At 31.5% G+C, this 27,920-nt stretch overlaps 1 protein-coding gene across 3 annotated transcripts in view; it reads left to right on the top strand.

Moving 5' to 3' along the window:
- The window catches only part of LOC132738070 (uncharacterized), a 47,416-nt gene that overhangs the window by 7,843 nt on the left and 11,653 nt on the right, over nucleotides 1-27,920 (top strand). Inside the window, exons 1-6 of one of the 3 annotated variants that reach the window (XR_009626817.1) lie at nucleotides 371-576; nucleotides 5,749-5,943; nucleotides 7,766-8,099; nucleotides 10,699-10,803; nucleotides 14,574-14,747; nucleotides 15,414-16,962. Coding sequence is in view for 2 of the 3 variants with exons in the window: in XM_060725496.1 (XP_060581479.1) it covers nucleotides 7,780-8,099; nucleotides 10,699-10,803; nucleotides 14,574-14,747; nucleotides 15,414-15,477 (663 nt within the window). In the remaining variant the exon portion in view is untranslated. Of the gene's footprint in view, nucleotides 1-370; nucleotides 577-5,748; nucleotides 5,944-7,765; nucleotides 8,100-10,698; nucleotides 10,804-14,573; nucleotides 14,748-15,413; nucleotides 17,322-27,920 lie in introns of those variants that run through there. The other 2 variants (XM_060725495.1, XM_060725496.1) reach the window with 2 other exon arrangements.

Raw genomic sequence — 27,920 nt, 5'->3', positions numbered from 1 at the left:
TTTACTTTCTGTCAAGTCAGTAGAACAGCTGTGTCTTTGCACATTTTCTTGCATTTCAATGTTCTATATCCCATAAAACAACTCTGGACGCATATATAACTTATATCAAACAAAGACACTGTCTACCGTACCTTTAATTAAGGGTTTAAAACGCAGCAAGTAGATGACAAAGTCATGATTTATATTCGCGAAAAAATGTGCAGTTGGCTTGCATTGTACAGGAATGTTGATGAAAAAAAAATCTTTATAAAGTTTCATATGAATAACCCTGTCGTCTTATTCTAATTATTTATTTAGATTAAATAAAAAAGCCGCAATATGCGACAAAGGTAATTAATTAATTGTAATTAAATAAAACGAATGATATGGTGTCGCCGTTAAACAAAACAGTCGTGAGATTTACAACGGGCAGTAGACGCTACCATTTAAACGTCTCTGTTTATTATATTGTTGTGCTGTTTTTTTCTAGTTAGTGCTTTTTTGTCTATGGTTTTTATATAATTTCCCATTTAAAAGGGACTCAAATTTCGGATATTAAAACCATTTGGAGGACCGTCACATTGTCATAAAATACAGGTATTATTAAAAAGATTGTTAACTATAATTATATATACAGTTAAAATAAACAATTTATTTTGCATTAATGAATTGAAATAATCAATAAAAAGCGGTATGGTTTACTAGACATAAAAGGAACTTTAAATTCTGGAATGTATACCTTTTAGGATTCCACACTTCATTAAAAGACCAAGTTAATCATTTCATTAACAATTAATTTGTTGCACAAATAACATTAGAAATCTAAAAGGCGTGTTACTTATTATTATTCTTAGTTAATTATCTACTTGCGTATCAAAAATGTATTTAAAATTGATATGAACTTGTTTCTTAATTCAAAGCAAATAAAATAGGAAACAAATACAAACTTAAGCAACAATTCCCCATCAGCATATTACATATTTCTAAAAGGCACAATATGACCATTTTTTAAAAAATTCTTTAGAAAGGTCAAACATTTGTTCTAAAATGTTTTGATAATGAATTTCATGTAAGATGTAAAACAACTGAAGAAAGTAGCACCAAACGTATAGTAATTTAGCAAAATATAATCAAAGTACTATTTTGACCAAAAACAAAATCACTATACCAACTGCCAAAGACCAAAAGAAACAAAAAATAGTTCATCTATATGGGAAAGGAATAAAGTTAAGGAAACTGTAACAAAATAACTAAAAATAAAAAAAAGATTTTATGAAGAAAATATGGTGGCATTCGGGGGGCGTAATGTACCTTTTAAATATTGAACGATTAAATGCAAAAAAAGTATTATTTTTTTTCGACATTTACGAGCAAAACGAAATGACTAAGGTTCGTTTTGCAGCGTTTCTTGTACAGTTGATATAAAGTTTGTAGTCCAAGTATTCTCTTTTTTGTCCTTATGTTTCAGAAAAATAACTGAAAAATAGTTGATATAAACTAACTGCAACAAAAAATCAATTAAAAAAATCAAAGTACACCAAAGATCTATTAAAGGCACATTACCCTCAGAAATGACTAATTGTTTCTCTCTTTAAAAATGGTAAATATGAGTTCTATAACGTTTAAAAAACGGTTTTCATAGCATGTTAGATGCTTATCGCCTAAAGAAAATTGCACTGAATGTGAAATTATATGTCATAAAAGTAGCAAAATGTAAACAAAAGTGTATTTTGACTTCCAAAAGTACTAAAGCGCTATAATTGCACATGTTGCCAAAAAGCAACTGTAGCAAAAGATGGTTCATGCAAATGGCCAGTGAGTAACTATTTAGAATTTTTTGCAGGGCAGCAAAAAGAAAGAGCTGTTGAAATATAAAGCTAAAAGCATTTCTGGGGCATAATGGGCCATTAAATTAAATGTTTTATAAAAGATACGTATAAAAATTTAAAAAAACAACCTATTTTCATAATACTGTCATTTCAAAATTTAATTTCATTTTTACGAGCGTCCTAATTAAAATATGCTTGCTTTGAGAATTTGAAAATGTGGGTCAAATACTTTACCTAATTAAAACTCATTGTGCTGTCATGATATATATATATGAGTGAACCTTCTCTTTCTTGTTTAAACCCTAACACTGCTGAATTTGTGTAATGGATTCGTCCAGCTTTGAATTTGGAAGAATTCATTTAAAATGTAAGGCATATCAGTATCAAAAGGCAAGAAATGAAGAAAAAAAACAAAAAACTAAAAATATTTTTTTGTAATAAGTATTAATTTTGATGTAGGTCTAGACCAATAACTTGTGGGCAAAATTTCAGATCTTTCGCTCGATCCGTTTTTCGGGAATGACTTTTTTGATCGTAAGAAATGACCCAAAATCGAACTAAGAATAACATATAAATTCCAACTTCAATTTATTTCTGAGATATTTCTACACTATCTGTTGCATATTTTTTGTTTTGTTTTAAGCACCACAGATGATCTATGTAAGAAATTCAGATTTTGTGTTTTAAGGGCTTTGGACCTCAGTGGAGTCCCTTTAAGTCCAAGCAGGGTAGGAGTTACTTTGAAACCGGTAAAGATATAGATGTAGAAGACAGATGTGCATTGTTTATACTGTTTATATTACATTTGATAATGATTAACATAGACATTAAAGAACGGAAGTTATCATAAAATACATTCATTTGTTTCCTTTGATGATCCGCATTAAGAACTGTTAGACACAGCTTTGTCAAAAAAAGAGAGAGAAAAAAGTCAACGATCTGTAGAAACTGCGGTATCAAAACTTGCATTACAAAAATGGAAATCCTTTTAAACACAGTAGTCGAAAGCTTCCATTGGGAAAGACCGGTGGGAACATTTCAACTTCATGAACTCCCGACTTCATTTTCGTGAATTCACCATTTTGACTTAATAAATGTCCCCACTTGTCTTCCATAGCTAAACGGTTTAGATTGCATGCTTTGGACAATTTGCTCGTTGAAACTTTTATGTGTTGAAGCACTAACATGTCTGATTTCTGGTATCTTTAATGGTTTTGTCTACTGCAAGTCAGACATGGTGCTCATCCAATTTTGTAACAAGCAATAAACAGTAAGTGCCTATCCTTGCATTATTTAAAGGAATTCAACTGATATTCAAAAGCCAAAACCATAAAATTTTAACTTCTTACATAGATCATTAGCTTGGGCACTTAAAATAGAAAGATATGCAAAAGATGGTTAAAAAAATATAATTAAAAAAATGAATTGTAATTTGTATTTTTGTGCTATTCATAGTCCGATTTGAGTAAAAAAGCGTTGCAACGCTTTTCAATTTTTGGTCATTTTTCACAATAGGAACAATTATCATGGAAAAACGGAGTAAGCGAATGACCTGAAATTTTGGACAAAAGTTACTGTTCTAGACCTGCATCAAATGAAACATTATTCTCGAAAAATTATTTCCAGTCCTGTCATGCCAAAACCCCTCAGTGGAGTCCCTTTATGGGGTATCCCAGTAGAACCACCGACGTTGCGTAAGATTTAGTATAACTTCCTCACATGAAATAATCCAAAGTCCTTGACGGAATTCGGACCCACAGTGGTAACGGCCAAGTGGTTTGAAGTCAATAACCTTAAACACTTGGTCATGGATGTGAATATACTGTATGATGAGCCATTTACAATCTGAATTTCTTCGCCTATTACAAATACCGTTTAACTATGAATCGTTAAGTGCATGTCTAATGCCTTAAGGCTATAGACCAAATGAGTACTATAAATTCACGTCATACCAGTAATGTAACACTTTTTTCTCTCAAATTAACTAATTGTAGACTGAAATAAAACGATAATGGTATTTAACAGTGAAGAATTGACTTATATGATAAATCGCATTTCAAAGTCTATTTTAATTGCAGTTTGAATGTTTTTATTCACTTATTTATATATCAGTATATTTTATTTATTTGCCGCTGTAAAGTTATGAACTTTATGCTCGTTGCTAAATGGGATCCTCCCTGGACAATTCCCTCCTGGACAACCCCCTCCTGGACAATTCTTTCCTGTTTATTTTTGACAGCCCGGACAATTTCATTCTTATTATTTTTATAGGGGCTGACAATTCCGCTCGTATTTCTATAAGGGCGGACAGTTCTAAATTTGTAGAACATATGTAAAAGAAAAGGCTAATTTGTCAAACACTTGTTTGACAAATTTTAAATTCATTTTAAATTTTACAAAATAAAGTAACCGACCATTTAAGATGCATTTTTGTCATAATCATTGACCACCTGGGAATATAGCCACCATTGGGGGAATGGTCAGTAAATAGACTTGTCCATTATGACAGCTAAATGTGTCTGTCCGGCTAATGTGTTGTACACCTACAAACACCTACACAATATTTGGTGTCAGAAAGGAAATATGACCGTTGGCTGACATGTACGAAGATGAACGAACAGGTGTTACATAGAGATTTACTAGAGAGGTTACTCGGATTTTATTACGTCCCGGTACGTGCCGCCACGTGTTAATTCTATATTGTCCTTTAAACGAATTATAAGATATGTATAACATATGGGAATAAGTTGTACCTTTCATATAAATGTTATAGCGGAAAACGAATTTTGTTCGGTCCTTTAGTTATGATATACATGTATACAGTGTAGACCAATCATATTTGATAACATGTCATTACAGAAATGTCAAACTATACAATACAATACAAATGTAATACAAATAGACCAACTACGTTAGGTTTTACACTAGTAAAGCTGGGTTACTTCAACACAATGCAACACTACGCATACAAGACACAAAAACACAACACAGTACTTAAGCAATGCAATGCAATGCAATGCAATACAATACAATACAATACAATACATTACAATACATTACAATTCAAGAATACAATACATAGCAATGCAACACTTCATAACGCAACACACAATTCATCAAAACTTTTGTTGTTTTTTTTAACTAAATAAATCAATACATTTGTACATGCTATGAGTTTGTTTCTCAGATCGGAATAGCTTTTACATGTGATTACAAAATTATACTCATCTTCTATGTCAGTATCACAGAAATAACATATATTTCTTTTCTATTTCGCCCATGTCTAAAAGTTTCTAGAAACAAAATATTAGCCAAATCACGCAGTTTATTACTTCAGACCAGACACGACTAAAATATCAAATAAAAGATAAAAGTTATGTATTAAAGACGTTTTATGTGTATTGTCTAATGCACTTACAACGTTTTGAAGTACATCATATATTACATAAAAATCAATGTTACAAAGGTAAAAGGGTTGGGCTACAAAGTGATTACATCCATTGCAACATCAGGAGGTGGCTTAACAGTGTTTTGATGTAATAAAATAACAATACCACCTTAACTTTTTATGGATAAACACAATTTATGTATTAAAACATTTTATTGCAACATGCAAAAAGATTTTTAAATACAGCAAGTATTACATCAAAATTAATGTTACAGAAGTAAAAAAAAGGGTTTTTCTAACATGCCACTTTAGTGCAATAACTGATTAACTCCTATTAAATTTAGAAGGACTTAACCTGTTAATGAACTAAGGTGGCGAACAAGTTCATGCAACGCCAAGAGACGCCCCTCTTAAATACACGTATAACAATCAATTGATGTATCAATAAAAACGGTCTCTGTAGAATATAACAATTAATTGATGCATCAATATAAAAGAAACTCTTAAGGTATGTCAATTTCTAATATATACTTCTTTCTATTTTTACTACAGGACTGGGAACGACTTTTAACCCACAAAGCATGCATGTACCAAAGAGACATATTTTAATATCAGATTATTCAGCACATGTCACACCAATGGTGTAATGTTCAAAGTATCCGACGACAATAAATAGTGCAAGATCCTAGAATTCCACAAGTATATTTAATGACAATATAAGGCCTGCGAGAAATCCAAGTGTACAAGGTACGGTCATGTTAATTTATTAATTTATGAAAATTTATTTTAATTCTTTTGTGGAATGCATTTTATGTCTTAGGTAAATCGATCTCGGTATTTCATTCCAATTTAAATTAATTGAAATGAGAGATAATGATTATTCTTTACAGGTATTTGTTTCAAATTGCACCACCTAACAATCACGTAGGCAACTCCTTTGTTATATGTAACTACTGAAAGAATATTTCTGTTCTTGAAATAGATCACGGAAACTATGTTTTTAAATGACAGAGTGTCGGTTTTGACCCCATTTAACAAAGAAATCGATCTACAATATATAATGAGTGAATTTGTGCCCCAAAAATGGAAAGGCATAATTATTGTTTTGTAGTGGCGTTCGTCCAAACATTGTCCTTTGTTATCTATGGATGGATTTTAAAATAATTTTGCATAAAATTTAATGTGTAGCACATTGGGACAATGTGTCATGCGCAAGAAATGTCACAATTTGATTTCAAAGGAAAAGTTTGATACAATATTTACTGATGTTCATGTCCGGTCAACAATTCTGTCATTCCTTGATGGATTTCAAAACAAAGGTCAAGGTCACACTTATATCCCAAAGACATGAAATGATTTTGTTTTCATAAAAGTGCGTTGATAGTTGTTCCGGTCGACATTTCAGCCATTCCTGGATGGACTTTTAGATAACTTGGCATAAATGTGTTATGAGTCGCGCACAGGGCCCGGTGACAGGGGTTAGGTCCCAGTTTAAAGATCAAGGTCACACTTGTATGTCAAACATGATTATCGTGAATAAATGGTCTTCTTTTGTGCAATACTTTGTCATTCATGGATAAACTTTATAAATATGATGTTTATTATGATATTACTTAATTAAAAAATATAGATTTCCAGCCCTATGGTCAAGTTTACACTTGAATGTAGAAAGACATGATATGAAAGTGCAATAAATAAGCATGTCCAGTACATATCTTTTTGTCATTTAGTGACATAAATTGTAATAACGATGATTAAACATGTGGTTCTTAAAACAATTTTTTATGAGTTTGTAGCTTATAGATCGAGGTGACGCTTGTGCATAAAGGCATAGGTTGATAGTTTCATAAGTTCAGTCATCATATTATTTTCATTTTTGAATGCATTTTGAAATAAAAAGGCATATTTTTGTGGCACATTAGGACAACTTGCAATGCCAGGTTGATAAAGTGAAGATTTTACTTGAATGTCAAAATAGTACATTGAAGAGTTTGTCTGGTCATATTTATGCATACTTACATGCAATCTTACATTTTCTTGGCTAAATTTGCATATATGACTTCGTAACGAAAGAATGAAATCAATTGTTGATGAACCCTTAGAATTGTATGAAATGAACGTTACATTTTAACATAAATAATTGCGCTTATGTGCATATAATTTGTGTAAACTCCACAAAAATATATATATATATCAAACAATGAGTTAAATAGTGTTAAGTTATAAGAATCAACTTACACAATAATATACTCGTTCGTTGTGCCATGAATGCGGAGTATAGCATTTATGAAATTAAACCTATCTGATGCGATATTACTTAATGGTTGATACTTCACATAGCGCATGTGTGATACACTGATAAAACGGATTAGCAATTAGAAATTGGTACTGCCTAAATGAATTAAATGTATCATGTATCAAATGATTGGAAAAAAGGAACGATTTCATTGGACAAAAAAAATTTTAACCACTAAATGTAACTAAATAGTTTCATATATTTTTTTAAAAAAAAGTTAGAATGATGTTTAAATTACATCATAATTAGTTTATTATGTCTTATCTTTTTCAGACAGTGACTGTAAAATGGGAATTACTCTATATAGTGCATGTATATTACCATTGACAATTATTGTGACAATTTGTGTTATATTGGTAAATGTTGTGGACTGTACACATCAGAGATGGTGGTTATATGGCTGCCAGTGCTCTAATTGGGAATCCAGAGAGTCGGTTAGAGAGGTTGTTATGAACTCGTATCGAGGTCTTTTTGTCGGGAGAGATGACCTCACTAATTTACCAGTGGTTAAACTACATAAAAATCCCGGCGAGGCGGGAATACAATCTTATGTTGCTAACACTCTGCCACATATAAACCAGTATATGAATCCGGGATGCTGCTCAACGTAAGTGTTAAACAAATTATTCTTTTTGACTCATGCTCATCATATAGTGTATAAAGTCACATGTTTTCGCGAGGTCAAACCTTTTAACATTTCGGACTAATTTGCGAAGTTAAATAATTGAAAATTGCTACTTTCAGTTTTGTTTAATAAATATGATACTAAGAAACTTAGCGGATAATTGATTTCTTCAAAAAATTATAAAAAAAAAATCCATCCCGGAAATTTCTGATTTTACAGAAGATGTGACACAATATGGAAATTAATCGCATACGTCTGTAAAATTAACTTACTCTATATGGCATTTACTATCATGGTTATTTATGTTCACGTCGGTTGATTATTTATTACACGAGCGAATAGTGCTTTATCATGCAAAAACATGCAAGATGCTTTTACAATATTTATCTCAAAGCAGCATGCCTCCAGATCATGCAAATTTTGAAATTGTATTATAAAAGTAAAATATTGTGAAGCGAACAAAGACAATACTTTAATTTACAACAGGGTCTTTCGATTTACACATTACAAACAATGTACACTCCACATAAATTACCAAGAAGAGGTAAAAATATAAACACAAAATTAGCCCTGATTGCGTGACTAACAAAGTAAAAATATGGTGATAAAAACCGCAAAATCAGTCATGTATCGCATATTAAATGTAAATTATACTTGAATCTTGAATCGCTTAACTCTTCTTAATATAATAGTACATTTCTCAAGTTTGATTTTCTTGGTATATGTTTCGGCTCATCTAGAGGCATGCAGCTTTAAGTTGTGAATTGTAATCTCGAACCGTTGTACGCTTTTACTTCTGAGTATGTCATAGAACTTGTGATGCAACTGCAAGATTTCTCTGCATGGTATGTGTTTAAAATCGCATCATTTTACTAAACACACGAGTAAACAACATTTAGCATTCACTTTTATTTGGCAAAAATTCAATTTTTAGAGCCTAAACATTGATAACAAAAACGCTGTTTGTATAAAATTATTCTATAAAAAATGATTGTTATATATCAGTGGTGACTTACGTAAGAAAGACACGTGCTTAACGTATTATCATAGCCGATATTGACAGCACGATAACGTTAATTGGCCATGACGTCATAGAACGTTGACTGCGTGAAAAAACAAATGTGGATAATGCATTCAATTATTTCTTCTACAGTCATTGTGTCTTTGCATTAAACCAGCGTTCGTATAAAAATAGACTGTTATGACTCACCAATTAGAAGGAAAGAAAGGACTCGTCACCACAATGTCACGTTTTGCATATGTACATCATTAATTTCTAAACCTTTGATTAATATCACCTTGAAATAAAGTTTTCGTGCAAGTCGCCAGCGGTACCAGTTTACAGACATTGACCTTCAAATCTTTAAAAGTATCTTTGTGTGTTATGTTTGGCAATAAAATAATTGCTGGATGGCCAGTCACGTTTTCATGTATTGCCGCTTAATCAGTTGGTAGAGAATAGTTTTTATCAACAATAATGTCTTCAGTAACATGATCAATATCAAGAGCAGAAGTTATTTCCATTTATTAACTATAAACTTTTCAACGTCATCTTCATCATCGACATCACTTGTCCTTTATCATCTTGTATATCTTCAACAACATATTCAGCATTTACATCAATATCGTCGTCACCACAATAGTCGTCATTATCGTGCTTCATTATGTCTTTAACAACATATTCAGCATTTAAATCAATTTCATCGGATTCATCAGGGTCCGTATTAATCGAAACAAATCAATTATCAAATAGCTTTATTTATATCTTCAATAACATGCTCATTATTCATATCAACATGGTCGTCATCAGATTCAATGTAAGTCGAAACAAATTAATTATCAAATAGCATCATTTATTTATTCAACAACATATTCGTTATTCACATCAACATCTTCGTCGTCAATAGCGTCATTATTAATTGAAGCAAGTTGATTATCATCATTCACATCTTCAACAATAGCTTCATCATTCACATTAACATCTTTGTCGTAAATAGTGTCATCATTAATAGAAGCAAATTAATTATGACCTTTCATATCTTCAACAATATCTTCATTTGTGCGCAACAACATCTTCGTCGCCAATAGTGTCATCATTAACTGAAACAAATTACTTGTCCCCATTCATATCTTCAACAATATCTTTATAATTTACATCACCATCGTTGTCAATATCAGCGTTACCATCAATGTATCATTAACATCATCGTCAAAGTGTTATCATTAATTAAAACAAATTGATTATAATCATTCTTATCATCATCAACAACAACTTCATCATTTATATTAACAACAGGATCATCGTCATCTACTAACAACAAGTAAACTGGAGCTGCAGGATAATAGTCATCTACAGTAACAATACAATGTACCATTGAATCAATTTTCAAATCATATGTGAATGTCCATATTAGAATTTAGTGACGTCATAATGGAAAACATCATCCCACGAGCCAAAAAAAATGTAAAAGGTATGTATTACGATAACTGCCAGAAGAAGAAGAAATTTGAGCGACAATTCGATAATTACCTTTTCCCTATCTTTTGTAATCGGTTTTTTATGCTTATTTTCTATTTTTAGGGATTACAGATATGAAATATTTAACACAACAACTGTTAGTGCTCAAGAATTCAAGGTGGTTCATTTTGATAAAGCGTTCCAGTTCGTTCCAACTGGCCGGTGTCGGTAAGTGACAAGTAAGGACAATGCAAATTATCATTGAGTCTTTTGATTGGCTTGTCTTTTTTTGCTTATTTGATTAAAACTTACTACTGTCAACTGTTCAACATAATAATTCATACATTAACTGCGAAAGACACATTGCATTAAATATAATATATAACCTATGTAGATCTACTGTAAATCGCGGAAATACTTGAACAGCGTCCCGTTGTCGCTTCAGCGAAAACAAAGGTCAAAGTCTACAAAAAAAAAGACATGGTACTGCTTTGATTTTACGACACTAAATTCTTGCTTTAGATTCTATACTTTGAAAGCCTATTTGTATTGTGAAATAGGGTGATACGTAAAAACATATGTTTTGTAATCTTATGCGACTATATTTATTACATGGTGAACACTTTCAATTAATTTTCCGAACGGATTCAACTTGACCTAGTTTTAATGTAATGGATGTATTTCTGGAATACCACGTCACAAACGACACAAATTGTTCATGTTTTATGTTGATAAATAATAGATAAATAAAGCCTAAGTATTTTAAGTGCTGAAAAGAAACATTTCACATCACGCATTGCTTGTCAAAATATGAATGATATGTGTAATATGATATTTTGAAGATAACTAATGTAATTCTTGAACACAAAACAGTACTTATTTTCACAAGTATTTGGCTTTACCGTCATTTATCTTTGCGTCGCCATTTGTTGTAAAATGAACTTGCTCTGTTTACGCTCGGAACACCTCGCCAATTACCAATAATCAGTCCCTTTCCGGGGTTTGACGTAAATGAACAAACAATTGAAAATGGCCCTTCAGATTTGAATATCCCCTATAAATCCAAATAATTTTGCATTGCCACTTAGGAGGTCATGTGACAACTTTCCACCTCGCCTTTAGTTAATGATGCACACCTATTGCCCGGCTGTGCGTTATTTCAAGTACAGCTCTTTCATGTAGTTAACCCGGCCGAACACCAGTCAATACCCCCGATGCTAAGTTGAGGTTCGCAGGCCTAAATGAAAAAGCATTGGACTTGTATGTAGAAAATTGCAGGAGACGGGTACCAAAAATATTCTTTACTAAAACGCAACAATAATAGCCAAGTTAAACTGCACCCGAATTCGGTTTCTCAGAACAACAACAAACATCAGCAACAATAGAAGCAACAACAAAAGCAACAACAACTAAATCAACAACAAAAAAGAAATAACATTTCAAACAACAAACACACAAAACTTCAAATAACCCCTACGAATTGATTTTAATGGATAAATCTTTCTTAGAAAAGCATTTCAAGCAAGATTAATTAAACAATACTGTTTGATTAAATTTGTTAATTTCCTGCTCAATCACAAAATAATATACATGTAAAAGAAACTTAAGAAAAGTCATTCTTGTAAAATATGTTATTGTAATTTATTGCATGAGGGAAGACCCGTTGCTAATGTTGAGAGAACTTGAGGGTCAACCCTTTTGCCAAATATGGCATGTCATTGTGTTGTAACTGTTTACATGTATGTATATGTCTTATTTTTTGCAATAAAAAAATCAAATCAAACATAAGAATATGGAAGAATACTGGGGACATAAATTATGATGTTGTTTTTTTTAATTTCGTGGTCACGAAGTAATACAAAAAAATATCCATGTCCCCCTCTGTGATTTCCCATTTGTGCATTTGTTGCGTACGTTGTAGGATTGAAAAGATGCGGCTGCGGCAGATTTTCAGACAACTTTAAAATTTTTTGTTTTCCAAAATTTTAAAAACCAAGTTAAAAGATTTTACAAAGATTTAAAACGCATTTCCCCTTTTCGCAAATCTTCGGTGATATTTTTGGGCTGAAGATTAATACGCATCTTTTTTTCTTTCTATGCATCAAGGACACTTATATGGCAGGCATACTATTATATAGGCCGGAGTCTGCTAAAATTATTACTGATTCTATTTCTGTTACATGTAGTTTAAACAAATATATCTAACATTGAGTGTGAAACTAATCTTTACAATTTATATTTATCAGTTTCGAGACCAGAGTACGACTCGAACCCACAATCTACGGGTTGAAAGGCTAACGCCTTAAGATATCTAACGCCTTACCATCTAGGAACTCGTATATAGAATTTTTTCTCTTTCCATAAGCGTCTTCGCTATTGCTAAAATCTAGTGACCAAAATATTATGAGGGAGCAATAACAGAAATTTAGTCGGACTAGACCTGGACATTGTTAACCATATTAACAAGTGCTACAATTTAGGGGCCATACATTATGTGATGGTTGAATATATACTTAATAGTTTCGATGAGATATATTTGATAAGTCAATGCATCTTTATCGGATACACAATGTACAAGTATTTTGGCTTTCTTAACAGAACGTATCACACTATGCGTTTCGGCACCTTGTGAGATCCATGCCTAGCAAAATTTATTTGAGTAACATACAAGTTCCAGTTCAATATACTGTTACTCATACAAGTTCCAGATCAATGTATTCAGAGAAACAGTTTTTGAAATTAAAGTATTGTCGGGACTGAGATCTTTATTTATTTAATCCAATTATTATAATGGCGAAATACCTCGCTATATATCTTCACTACACGTTCGTTGCTATGTCGTTATAGTTTATTCTTATTATTTTAGTTCGTGTTGAAAGCTATAAGCTAAGTCAAACTCTCTCGAATCAGTACTATGTGTGTAAAATTTCTTGCTCAAGAAACAACGGCTTGCCCCTGACGTGGTTTGAACCCACGCAACCAGTATACATAATCCTGAGATTACTTGTCCCACGCGTTAACAACTCGACGTCACTATTCAGAGTCCAGATAATTTGTTTCGGCCTAAAGATAAAAACAGAAAAAGAAATGATTTCATGCTGACATCTTTCGTTCATAAAATAAAAGCGCTCTCTACTGATCAGTAGAAGTTAGGCAGTAACTTCACATATATACGCAATTAAGATAAAACTCAAACAGGAAGTGTTCAATTTTAAAAGACAATTTCGACGTGAAAACACTTATTTTATATCTAATCACTTCTTTTCGTGCTAGGAATTAGGTTACGTACCTACAGAGGAAACACTTTTCTCTATATGTTTTTTTCTCTAAGAAATTTTGTATTTTTTCACAGATAAAATAATGATATTCTTTCATGAAGGGACATGCATTTAGGTTAATATAACATGTCATTTACTGGGAAAATGGATCTGGCTACATTAAAATTGTTACTATCTAATCAATCATGAAACATCTTAACAATTTATATCATTAAATTTAGTTTCTTCCAACGTCTTTCATATAAAGTAAAATTAATATGCCTCTAAATTAAGGTATATTGAAATCCCTTATACTACAAACGGGCTGTTCCAAAGTCAAACTTGGGCAAGTCCTTGGTAAGAGTTAAGAAAGATCAATGTGAACTATGCAGTAGGCATCATTCATTCACTTTGTATTTATTTGTATATTTTTCCAGAGTAAAACAGTACTTATAGACGTAGTGAAAATTTACAGATGTACATAATTTGTATATTTCTCCAGAGTAAACAGTAATTATAGACGTAGTGAAAATGTACAGATGTACATAATTTGTATAAAAAAATCCAGAGTAAACAGTACTAATAGCCGTAGTGAAAATTTACAGATGTACATAATTTGTATATTTTTCCAGAGTAAACAGTACTTACAGACGTGGTGAATGTTTACCGATGTTCATAATTAGTATACTTGTTAATGTGGCGAATGTTTACAGATGTACATAATTTGTATAATTTTTCCAGAGTAAACAGTACTTGTAGCCGTGGTGAATGTTTACAGATGTACAGACATCACTGGATGTTAGTGTGGGATGAGAGGCTTAGTACATGGCCACCAGTGACGTTTCTGCCTGTAGAGGTGCCGTCACATTGCCAGTGTGTGAACGTTGGTAGAGCTGTGAAACGTAAAAAGAGAGGGTACGTATGTAAAAGGAATTCTCACGGGTTTTTTTGGCTGGGTGTTGTTTTTTGTTTGTTTGTTTATGTCGCACCAACACAGTAAAGGTCATGTGATATGGCGAGTTTCCAGCTAAACTGGTGGGAACAGAGGTCAAGGGTACCTCCTTGCATTATTTCACACACAGGCGGGCACCTGAGTAGAAACACCGACGTTCTGTAAGCAGACGTTATTAAACTAGTTTGCTGAAATTGTGTAATTTTTTTGTAAACTATAATACCATTCTTTTCTTATACACTGTAAACATAGCAATCACGGTATCTTGATGGTGGACACGTATTTTATTATGCGAAAATTTGTTTTGAATAGACTTGTTATTACCTCAAGTAAATTGAAATGAGTCGAAAGCTATTGAATGTATATGTTATTGAAATAACTATTTTTTTTCTATACATAACCTATGTTTGGAAATTGCAGTCTGCATTTTTTTTAGAGCAAGTTGGAGCACATTCAAGCACATTTTAAGTTTCTTTCTGTATTTCAAAACTGTAATTTATTGAGACATAATAACAACAAAAAAACGGCAGTACATCCATACATTAAGTAATAATTTACTTAGAAAAATGCTTAGGTTCATGTATCTTTCTACATTGGGTAAAATGATAAGAAACTATCTTCTTTTTCAGAGCCTGCGATTCGAGTATCTATATAGAAATGAAGGCACATCAAGAAGACATTCCAACGGGATGATGTCATCATTAAATACGCTACGTCATGGCAGACGTTATTTCAAATAATAGGACAATAAAATTATAAACTAATGCCTTGTTAATTGCGTTCAGTAAAATAACAAATATTTGTCTTTACCTTGCATTAATCGTAAACCAAAAGTTTTATTCCACTATCTCTACTCATTAAAACCAAGTCTGCTTTTGTCTTTTAATTGTTCTCAAGTGATCTCCCTTTAACCAGAATTTTATATTTAAAAATGAAAAGGTGTTTGAAAAACAACAGCAACAGCAAAAACACCTTAAAGTAGCATGGAAACTAGTTAAGAATGACCGCGTGATTGCTTATAAATTATAATATTATAACTGTTATTTGTTCCGTGCGTTTATATAATTGAGAATTGTTTGTTAGCGTTTTTGTCTACTGGTTAAGATAATAAGAATTGTATTTTATCCTTATTGTATTGAAAATATGTAAGCTGTTCAAGAATGTACAGTACTTTATATCCAGTATATGTGAGACAGATGGCATTGATTATTTGGAATGTGTGAATCTTAACATTCGTGTGTAGTTGTCTGCAAATTATAGCTAATATATTACTATGTAAATATTTTCATGAAATCAAAGGGATTCTTTCGGCCTCTGTTACACTGTAGACAGTAAGAAGATTCGTGGCAATTTTTATTCTTTATCTATGTTAATTTTTAATGTCAGTTTTTCTTTTTTTATGATTATAGGGCCATTTTTATTATGTATTCTGTTTATTATTTGTATAGTGTTTAAAGCCGCCTTCTGCTTTTATTTTTTGTTGGGGAAACAATTCTGAGCTATTTCAAACTAAACATTTCTGTATTATTACCAAGGAAAAGTGCATTTATTTTATATCATTGTTAAGCGTTTAAAACAGCGCCCCAAGGGCTATTTATAGTGCACAGTGACGTTCGTTTCTAAAAATCGAAGATTGGGAATTTACTAATTTACATATAGAGAGCGGACCGGTAGATTAGAGGTACCTTATTGTTTTTGTATTTTATCGACGTCAAATTTTATTCTACACCTTAATTCTTTTTGATTTTACAATTATATGAAACGACTTATCTAAAACTAACATAGTTGCTTAAACTTTAAAAAAGCGGAGGGCCGCTTTAAAGTATCTAAGGCAATTTTATTATTGTTGCTAGTGACGAATCAGACTGCCATAATAATGACAATATGATAATTATACAAAACTAGACTTTCCCTTGTAGTCGCAGGGAAGGCTGGGGCGACTCGTCATACAAGACGTGTTGCTGTTTTATTTTATTTCGTTTGTTTTGTTTTTTGATTATGTCCGATTAACATTGTTTATTAACTTACAGTTAGACACTAAGAAGGAAATATGAAACTCCTAAATAGATGGAACTGACTGTTTTAAACGTTTTATTATTATTACTATTTGTTAGCGTCTAACTGACTTAGTCCTTACCTATGCGTGCGGTTTGTTGAGTACCTTGTAAAAAAACTATAGTTTTCCTTTTCAAGACGACGCTTTTGGAGAATATTAAAGGCAATTCTCCTAAAGACTGTTGCATTAACATTCTGTAAGTGGTTATAACTTATAATGGATTGCTTGTAATATAGACACATTTTGACTTTTTGATAATGTTTAAATAGCATTGTCGGTTAATTACGTTTAACTATGTTTGATACTTAAATTGTTTATATATACTGATAATTTACAAACAGTGTAAATATTTGAAATCTGTTATGTTTACAGCATAAATGTGCTTCTTGCATGCAAAAAAAGTGTGTCTTTGTATAGAGTATAAAATGACATTATACTATTTATTAAACAACGACATTGTCAAGTTACTCGTAGTTTGTTATAGATAGTTTCCTACAATATTTACCTCCCTTGCCCAAAGTGACTGCCATTTTTGGGCCCAATATTCTTAATAACATAATTGACGAAATGCCCGTGTGGCATATGCTCCAGTATGCGCGCGATGCCTTCTATAGATATATAAAATCTAGGCATTTTCCTAAAAAAATAATTCTCCGAAGCCCACCGTCACCAACTGATTTGTCCGAATTCAATCTTGGTGAAATAGCTTATATATGTTCCCTAACTGGAATGTGAGAAACATTGTGCTGGAGCAAAAAAAATACGTCCACAAATTACACATGTGACATGGATTTCATTTCTTTGATAAGAATGTTTCCCAAAAAAACATTGTATTTGAAACTCCCTGTCATCTACTAGTTTGTCCGATTTCAAAGCAAAGTTGCTGCATCAATATTATGGACGCTCATCATTAAGGACATTGAGTTTGACATTTGAATTAAGGCCGCAAATTGCCTCATGGGCATAGGTACCAATCCGCACGGCAAGTCCTGGAAATTAAACACTAGATACGCCTAGTCTTTCATTAAGTCTATTATCCCTTAAACATTTTTCTAAACGATTCATCCTATCATTTTGCCAGAGTTCAATACAAATTTGCTTGTGCCATAGCTCAATGATAAAACAATATAAAACACAATGTGCTGGCACAAGAGTCAATGTTTCAAAATGCCCGCGTGCCATATGCTCCAATTCATCTGTAAATATAAGAAATCTACGTATATTTTATATCTATATATTGAGTCCCAATTGCACAGTAATACAAGTTCGTGTTGACGTAAAGTTTCAGCTTGACATAGGCTCTAGCAGTTGTACCTACTAATATAACATACTGTGCCTTCCATTGTTTAATAGTTAAATCTCTATCTAGGTAGCGCAGCAGCAGCTCCTAATTGATTGATAGCGAAGCCGCTTGTGTATCGTGCATTTTTTCTTGTGAAAATGATCGTTTCGCGATTCTTTGACTTCCTTTATGATGGATGTGTTGCAGCGAAAGCAATAGTCTTTGATCAAGTTTTCATTTTCTTTGTTGTATAAATTGTTTTTACAATTTTAAAAGTTTTCGACGAACATAAACAATATATGTAAATACCTATTTCAGTCTTTTCATTTTGCTGTCAACCTTCCCATCTTTTTTTCATGTCTTACAGTTGTTCATTTATCATATCTTTGATATATTCTGTATTCTTCATCTTTGTCTATGATATTGTTCGCTAGTTCTTGCAAATTTTCAACGCAGATTTATACTTTTCCATTTCATGATCGCTTACGTAACTGATTGTAAAGAAATTCGGCTCTCATGGAGCATTGCCGAATACTACATAGAAAAGAAGACACATTTGAAGAAACAGTTTGTAATGTATTCTAAACAAGCAGAATCGAGTCAATTAATGATCCAATCCAATGAATGTATTGTAATCTGTACTTTGGTGTTGGACAGTTTTGTCTCAATGTATAAACGTGCCCATTTACTTTTTGATAAATCTATAATTATAGTCTATTGTTGCGCGTTTTATAACCAAATCGCGCTAATTCTATACATACGTGTACTCGTTAACACTTATTCAAGAACAAACATAACCACAATTATCTTATGATTACATTTGTCTTTTGTGTTTATTTTACCTCATTACGTTGATAATCTAATTATCAATTATCTACTATCTAATTATCAATAGCATAATTTCCTTTCAATTCGTTTCTCCTATCGTTTTTTTCCCTTTGTTTAAAAGGTCATTACAAGAAAATTTAGATAATACATGTAAACTGGATTACTATCGAAACTTTTTGTAATAATTACATTTGGATAAAATACCAAAGGGTGAATTAAGAAAACGTTTTCCCTTTTAAGACTATGCTCACATAACTTAAGATTAAACTTAATGAAAACAACTGAATAGATAGAGAAAACAGATTAAATAAAATCCGTGGTCAAAATAAAACTCTACAATCTTTTTACTCTTGACTACGCATCGGTCAAATGCTCCACTAGCGCTCACTGTCTGAAGTAACGTGAGTGAATTCAGTGAGCTGCGAAGGGAGCGTACAATCTTTTATGACAAAAACAGAAGGATGGAAGATTGTGCCTTCGTTTGCCTTTGGATTCTTAATTGTTTTTTCAAGCATTGATATGACATTACATTAGGTCCATATAGTCTCGTACATCTTTACTGATCCATAGATAAGATGAACGCAACATGTACTGATTAAGCCACGTAACGAAAGAAAAAGCGTTAAAAATCACAACTCAGCAACTTTTACTTTTCACCCTTCCGCTATTTACACGAAACTTAAATTCTTATAATTAACAAATATTCAACACACTTGTACACATAAAACCATTAAAATCAGTACATTCCTGCAAATTTTGATCATGTATGTACAAAGAATTTTCAAGTAACCAAATGCACAATTTCTTTCCATCTGGGTATATTTCGAACTATTCGGTGTATTTCATAATTGTTATATAGGCTATATAAAATGAACGTAATTTATCTCAAACTCCCTGGCAAAGTTATACTGGGATATTAATTAGTAAAAGAAACAAAACACGGATAAGGTTTCATGATAATAGTATACATGTATATATATTTGGTTATGCATAAATGAAAATCAAATTGAATAAATGAAAATGTGAATATATATTATTTTGTATATTTCTCCAGAGTAAACAGTACTTACAGACGTAAAGTAATTATAGACGTAGTGAAAATTTACAGATGTACATAACTTGTATATTTCTCCGGAGTAAACAATAATTATAGACGTAGTGAAAATTTACAGATGTACATAATTTGTATATTTTTTTCCAGAGTAAACAGTACTTACAGACGTGGTGAATATTTACCGATGTTCATAATTAGTATACTTGTTGATGTGGCGAATGTTTACAGATGTACATAATTTGTATAATTTTTCCAGAGTAAACAGTACTTGTAGCCGTGGTGAATGTTTACAGATGTACAGACATCACTGGATGTTAGTGTGGGATGAGAGGCTTAGTACATGGCCACCAGTGACGTTTCTGCCTGTAGAGGTGCCGTCACATTGCCAGTGTGTGAACGTTGGTAGAGCTGTGAAACGTAAAAAGAGAGGGTACGTATGTAAAAGGAATTCTCACGGTTTTTTTTTGGCTGGGTGTTGTTTTTTGTTTGTTTGTTTGTTTTATGTTGCACCGACACAATAAAGGTCATATGATATGGCGAGTTTCCAGCTTAACTGATGGGAACAGACGTCAAGGGTACCTCCGTGCATTATTTCACACACAAGCGGGCACCTGAGTAGAAACACCGACGTTCTGTAAGCAGACGTTATCAAACTAGATTGCTGAAATTTTGTCATTTTTTTTGTAAACTATAATACTATTCTTTTCTTATACTCTGTAAACATACCGATCACCGTATCCTGATGGTGGACACGTATTTGATTATGCCAAAATTTGTTTTGAATAGACTTGTTATTACCTCAAGTAAATTGAAATGAGTCGAAAGCTATTGAATGTACAAAAACATCTTGAAATAATTATTATTTTTTCTATACATAACCTATGTTTGGAAATTGCAGTCTGCATTTTTTTTTAGAGCAAGTTGGAGCACATTCAAGCACATTTTAAGTTTCTTTCTGTATTTCAAAACTGTAATTTATTGAGACATAATAACAACAAAAAAAAACGGCAGTACATCCATACATTAAGTAATAATTTACTTAGAAAAAATGCTTAGGTTCATGTATCTTTCTACATTGGGTAAAATGATAAGAAACTATCTTCTTTTTCAGAGCCTGCGATTCGAGTATCTATATAGAAATGAAGGCACATCAAGAAGACATTCCAACGGGATGATGTCATCATTAAATACGCTACGTCATGGCAGACGTTATTTCAAATAATAGGACAATAAAATTATAAACTAATGCCTAGTTAAATGCGTTCAGTAAAATAACAAATATTTGTCTTTACCTTGCATAAATCGTAAACCAAAAGTTTTATTCCACTATCTCTACTCATTAAAACCAAGTCTGCTTTTGTCTTTTAATTGTTCTCGAGTGATCTCCCTTTAACCAGAATTTTATATATAAAAATGAAAAGGTGTTTGAAAAACAACAGCAACAGCAAAAACACCTTAAAGTAGCATGGAAACTAGTTAAGAATGTCCGCGTGATTGCTTATAAATTATAATATTATAATTGTTATTTGTTCCCTGCGTTTATATAATTGAGAATTGTTTGTTAGCGTTTTTGTCTACTGGTTAAGATAATAAGAATTGTATTTTTTTATCCTTATTGTATTGAAAATATGTAAGCTGTTCAAGAATGTACAGTACTTTATATCCAGTATATGTGAGACAGATGGCATTGATTATTTGGAATGTGTGAATCTTAACATTCGTGTGTAGTTGTCTGCAAATTATAGCTAATATATTACTATGTAAATATTTTCATGAAATCAAAGGGATTCTTTCGGCCTCTGTTACACTGTAGACAGTAAGAAGATTCGTGGCAATTTTTATTCTTTATCTATGTTAATTTTTAATGTCAGTTTTTCTTTTTTTATAATTATAGGGCCATTTTTATTATGTATTCTGTTTATTATTTGTATAGTGTTTAAAGCCGCCTTCTGCTTTTATTTTTTTGTTGGGGAAACAATTCTGTGCTGTTTCAAACTAAACATTTCTGTATTATTACTAAGGAAAAGTGTCACTGTTAAGCCTTTAAAACAGCGCCCACAAGGGCTATTTATAGCGCACAGTGACGTTCGTTTCTAAAAATAGAAGATTGGGTATTTACTAATTTACATATAGATAGCGGAACGGTAGATTAGAGGTACCGAGGGGTATCCTTATTGTTTATGTATTTTATCGACGTAAAAATTTTAAAATTCTACCCCCTTAAAATTTTCTTTTTGTTTTTTAAGAATTATATGAAACCCGCTTTTTCAAAAACAAATATTTTGCTTAAATTTAAAAAAAGGGGGAGAGCCCCCTTTTAAAGTATCTAAGGGCAATTTTTATTTTTTTGGGCTAGTGACAATGATTTCCCAAATAAAGGGAAAATTATAAATTAATTATACAAAACGAGTTTTTCCCCCTTTGGTGTCCGGGGAAAGGCCCGGGACAAACTAGCTTTTGAGACTTTTTGTGTTTTTTTTTAAATTTCGTTTGTTTTTTTTTTTTATTTGGGGAGTATCCCAATAGTGATTTTTAAAACCCCAAAATTTTCCACCAAAAGGGAAACAGCCCCCCTTTTGTTGACGTTTCATCCCCACTTTAAAAATGCTATTTTGTATTCAAAATATAAAGCTAAAAGCTGAATTCAGTGATCACCCCAAATTGACCGACCCCTTTAACCCCCCCGGGAAAGTAAAAAAAATATTTGGTCTAAAATTTCTGAAAACTTCGATTTATTTGAAAACAAAAAGTGGAGAAAAGAAATTTATTTTTTGAAAAAAATTTGTCCCAAATTGACTTAAATTACGGTTTTTAAAAAACCCCGAAAGCGGATAAAAATTTGAAATTTCACATAATTCTATGAAGGGGAAATTTGAATTTTTATGAATGGGGATAGTAAAAAAATTGGGGTTAAGTGCTTGACGGCTTGCGTATTTAACTTCTTCGCCCTTTTTATCATTTTTTTTGTATTATTTTCCGGGAATTTTTTTTGAAAAAAACATTATTTATGGGTTTAAATTTTTTATTTTTAAAATTTTGAAAAGTGGTTTATTGAAAAGAGTTAGCCAGAGATGTAGATAAAATTTATTGTTCTGATTAGCGAAAAATTGGGTTTTAAAATTTAAATCCGAAAATTTTGGGGGGTTTTTTTTTTCCAACCTACTTCACGGATTTTTAATTTAAATCGGGCCGGGTTAAGTCAAAAGGGGTATGTTATAAAAAAGCAAAAATTGTTTATAATTTTAAAATGACAATAATAATTATTGTTTTTTTATTTTGATCCCAATTTTTTTGGGGAATTAAAAACTTTTTTTAATAATTTCAAAGTAATTTGGAATCTCGAGTCTTTCTTTCCCCCAAAAACTTTTCCCGTTCAAAATTTAAAAGAGGGAAACCCCGACAGTTTTTACAAAATTGATTTACACAGATGTCTGCCTTTACAGGAAAAAACCGGCATATACGCCTACAATTTTTTTGGTCTTGCCACGGCCGTTACGTTTCTCTACCAAATGGGGCCACATTCTTGAATATTTCAGAATAATTTTATTTTGACCTTTATAAATTATTATATATCTATTTAAAGTCTAGCCATTTCATTTTGGGTCATCTTTTTACAAATTTGGAATAATTATTCTGGAAAAAGCGAAGTGGGAGCGCAAATGATCTAAAGGTTTGTACAAAGATTAGTGTTCTAACATTCATCAAAATGGTACATTTATAGTATCTGGAAAAATATTTCAGTCCCATCATGACAAAATACCTCAATGGAACCCCTTTAAATTGAAATTACACTTTTTTTAATGTAATGGGTAAATTCCATTTTCAGTGGTTGAAATTTTTCCTCTTTTCTGATTAATCAAGCTATTAGTTTCCCCATTTATAAAGCCACAGGTTGTTTTGAAAGTTGAAAAAAAAATCACTGCCACCTTGATAATTGTTAACCTGAAAAATCTTCAGGCACTTAAAGGATTTGAACCCCAGACCTCTTGATTACAAGGCAGACACACAACCATGTCGCGAAAATGTCAACACAAACAGCAAGACTGTTGGAAATGATTTATACCCTGTTCTTCAATACATGGTTGAAGTAATTTATCAGTGTTTTAATTTGACATTTTATATGATTTAACAATTTTTGACACTGCTGATATTCACATTTTTTTCACAAATCTACATGTAAAAAATAGATATCATAATAAAATGATAGAACATTTTCTATTTTAGTGGTAATACTGTGGAGTAATATGAAGAAATATTATTAATATTTTATTATCATAAAATTTTTCAAATTTTAATTATGTCATTACATGCTGTACACAATCATATTATAGTGCTAAACATATATATACATTTACAGTACATCTGTATAGACACATATATACATTGTATATACCAGAGACGTTAAAATACATAAAAATGTTATTATATTGTCTCTGTATTATACACACACTAAGAGAGTAGTATTGGAATGGTTTTAAAATGAAAATTACTCCTAATTGTATTTTCAAGGGAAATAAAGATTTTTTCTTTATTATTCAATTGGAAAAAAAGGCTTTGTAATGTACTAGAAAAAGTAAGTAAGATTAAAGGGAAACTAAAGATTATTCAAACACAGGTATTATATAAATATTTAATTGTATTTTCCACAAACCAAACTGTTTTTCCAAAAAAAATGAATGAAAAAATGCATTTTTTTTAAAACAAGGGTTGTCACACGGGCGTCAAATTAAACAGACCCCATTCCCAGTGGCAAAAAATCCCCAAATTTTGCTTTTTTTTTTTTTCCAAGTTTAAAAAAAATATAAGTAAAAATTCCCGTTTTTCAAAGGTGACAATTTTTCTTCATTCCATTTAAAACCCCAATATGGTCCCCAGACAATTGTTAAAAAAAAAAAAAAAAAAAAAAAAAAAAAAAAAAAAAAAAATTCCATTTTGTCAATTTTTTTTTATTTTTTATGTTTTAAATAAATATACAATTTTGGGTTTAAACAATTTTGTAATGGTAAAATTTTTTCCCAATTTAAAGAGAAAAAATTTTTTAAAAAACCATTATTTTCTTTGGCATTTTGTAAAAAGGCCCTTTTTCCTTTTAAAAGGGTTCCCCCTTTAAACAATTTTAAAATTTTGGCATTTTAATACTAAAAAAACTGCTTCAAACCCCTAATCAAATTTGGCAAAAATTTTGCTGGCCCAATTCCCTTTTGGCAAAACATGTCTCAAGGCTTAAAATTTTTCTTGTTCCCATGGAACGTTGGGGACATCTCAAAATTGCCCAAAATCACTACTTTGCCTCGTTTTTTCAATCAAAATTGATTTCAAAGTAGATGCACTTTCTCATGGATTGAGTATAGTCAAAGGCTTTTTCAGCGTTGGTTACACGTTCCTTATTGATCAATCTGGGGTCATTTACAAGCCTCTCACAAAGTCCAAAATTTTTCTTGGCATCCATGCTTAGAAATGGTTTCACACGGTTCTGTCAGTTAAACCGGTGTCAAAGTACTGTCTGCACATATGTGTCAGAAAAATATCAAAAAAGCAATTTATATTACTATGAGTATTTTCATTAAAAAGAAATTGTATTTCAAATGTTATTTAAAAATATATTATTGAAAGTCATTTTGTATGACAGACACACAAATTAGTGCTCTGCATTATAAATGTAAGAAGAGAAAAAAAAAAGAAAAAAGCTTTTTTTTCCAAATTTTTGGGTTTTTAAAATTTTTATTCCCTTTTTTTTAAAGGGGGAATTTGGTTCACTGTAACGAATGAAGAAAACATCCATTTGGGGGGGGGAAATTTTAAATTTTCCCAGATGTATTGATCATAACTGTATAGGACCTTTAAACATTTTGGACTAGGTTGGGGGATTTTAAAAGGGGTAGTCCTAAAATTGAACCCCCGTAATAGAAAAAGGGCCCAAGTCATAAACCCATTTGTTAAGGAAAATGTTAAACCCGGATTTTCCGTTTAACCCAAATTAAATTAAATTTTCCCTTTATTCGGGTGCGGTAATGTGGGAAAAGGGTTACTTTCTGGAACAGAGCTATCAATTATTTTTAATTTATTAGTTTTGTTAGGGGTTATCGTCAAAACAGTTGTGAAGTAAAAACAAACGCAGTTTGACTGTATACGAAGTTGCCTTAAAGAAATAGGCGAAATCTTTAACATTTATTCGTTGATTTTGTTAGAATTGACCAGAATTCCCTTTGTTTAACATGCATCGCCGTTGGACGTCGAAAACGACATGCAATGACATTTCAGTGAAAATTTGGAAAACTTGTTGATTTTAGGAGCATTTTTTGGATTTCGATGAAAGTAAAAAGTGTTTATTGATAGGATAACATCGATTCCTTTTGGGAAACCATAAAGAATAAAATAGTGATCTGGTGTATTTTTTACCGAACAGTTCTTGTTTATGTTTTGCATGATAATTTTTCTCTCGTTTAGGGAACCCCTTTATTCTTTATATATAGTATTATGAGCATATATATGGGTAAATGTGGTATATAGTGTCTTGGTTTTAACATGTATTCTTAAGCTTGCCTGGTTGTAAATGATAATAAGTAAAACCTGAGAAAAAGAAACTAGAGAAAAAATTTTTTGTTATTTAAATCCCTTTATTTTCATTAAAGGGGGCTAAGGTGATCCATTTTTTGGGAAAGTCAAAAAAGCTGAAAGCTGAATTTTGTATAACTTAAATGGTACAAAAAATAAAAGGGTTATTTTAAATGGTATTTATATAGAAATATAAAAAGAGGGGTTTTGCTGTTTTTTTATAAAATTTTGCTTTCCCTTTATTTTTTGATAAATTCTGTGTTTCATTCAAAATTTCAGACCTTGTTTCTTTTTGGGGGGAAAAAGGGTTTTCTCATGGGAGGAAAAAAAGGTTTTTTAAAAGGTGTTTTTGAGATTTTGTTTTAAAAGGAAAAAAAAATAAATCTTACTTAGGGAAAACAAATTTGTCCTTCCCCCTTTGTCCCAAATAATTTAATTAAAATAGATTTTTTGAAGGGGTTTTTTTGCTCGACTTTTCCCATGAAAAGGGGGAAACTATTTCCCAAATGCACCGGCGTTTGGCGTCGGGTTGGCGGGCAACCCTTTGGGTTAAGGTTTTTTCGTAACCCCCCTTTATTTTTAGAAGTATTACAAGTAAGGCCCTTTTAAAATTACTAATTTTCACCATCATTAAAACCCCCCATCTTTCAACAAGAGTAAATAACTCTGTAAAAAGGTTTTTTTTACAAAAATTAAAAAAAAGGGCCCTTTTTTGACTTAGAAAGTTTTTTGAGCTTGGTTTAAATTTTTTTTTACCCCAACCTCAAATTTTATTTCAAAAACATTGGAGGATTGCTTTGAAAAGACCCTATTGGGTTTCCATCACGACCTTTATCCAAAAAAACAAGGGAAAACTCTGTCAAAGGGTTTTTTACAAAATTTTTCCTTTTTGACTTGAAAAATACATTGATAATTTGGGTAAAAATTTCCCTTTATTTGCGCTTAACCCCTTTGAAATATTGCTTTGCTTTAAATTTTCATCTAAACCCCCCATCTGTATCGCAAAGAAGAGAAACTCTGGTCAACGGATTTGTTTTTAAAAAAATTTAAGAGCCTTTTTCGACTTTGAATCTTTTGGTTAAGTTTTCTAGTACCAGTCCACTTTTTGACTGAACTGTTTGAGATATATTATTTGAAGTTTGGAATACTTGTTTTACAAAATCATGATTCCCAAACATGTCCCAGGAGAAAGGTAAATTTCTGCAAAAATTTTTATTTTAAATTATGGCCCTTTAACTGTCAATGTTTTTATTTAGGCAAGCAGCACTAAAAAACTTAAAAAAAATCTAAAAAATTATTCCTTACTTGTTCACTTTACCTTTTTTTGTCCGGGCCATTTCTTTCTCCTAATGAATAAAAAG

The sequence above is a fragment of the Ruditapes philippinarum genome, unplaced genomic scaffold, assembly GCF_026571515.1.
Source record: "Ruditapes philippinarum isolate M1 unplaced genomic scaffold, ASM2657151v2 ctg3038_1_1_1_1, whole genome shotgun sequence".
Classification (NCBI taxonomy): Eukaryota; Metazoa; Mollusca; class Bivalvia; order Venerida; family Veneridae; genus Ruditapes; species Ruditapes philippinarum.
The sequence above is the reverse complement of the archived record's forward strand: the minus strand, read 5'-3'. Positions and strand labels throughout refer to the sequence as shown.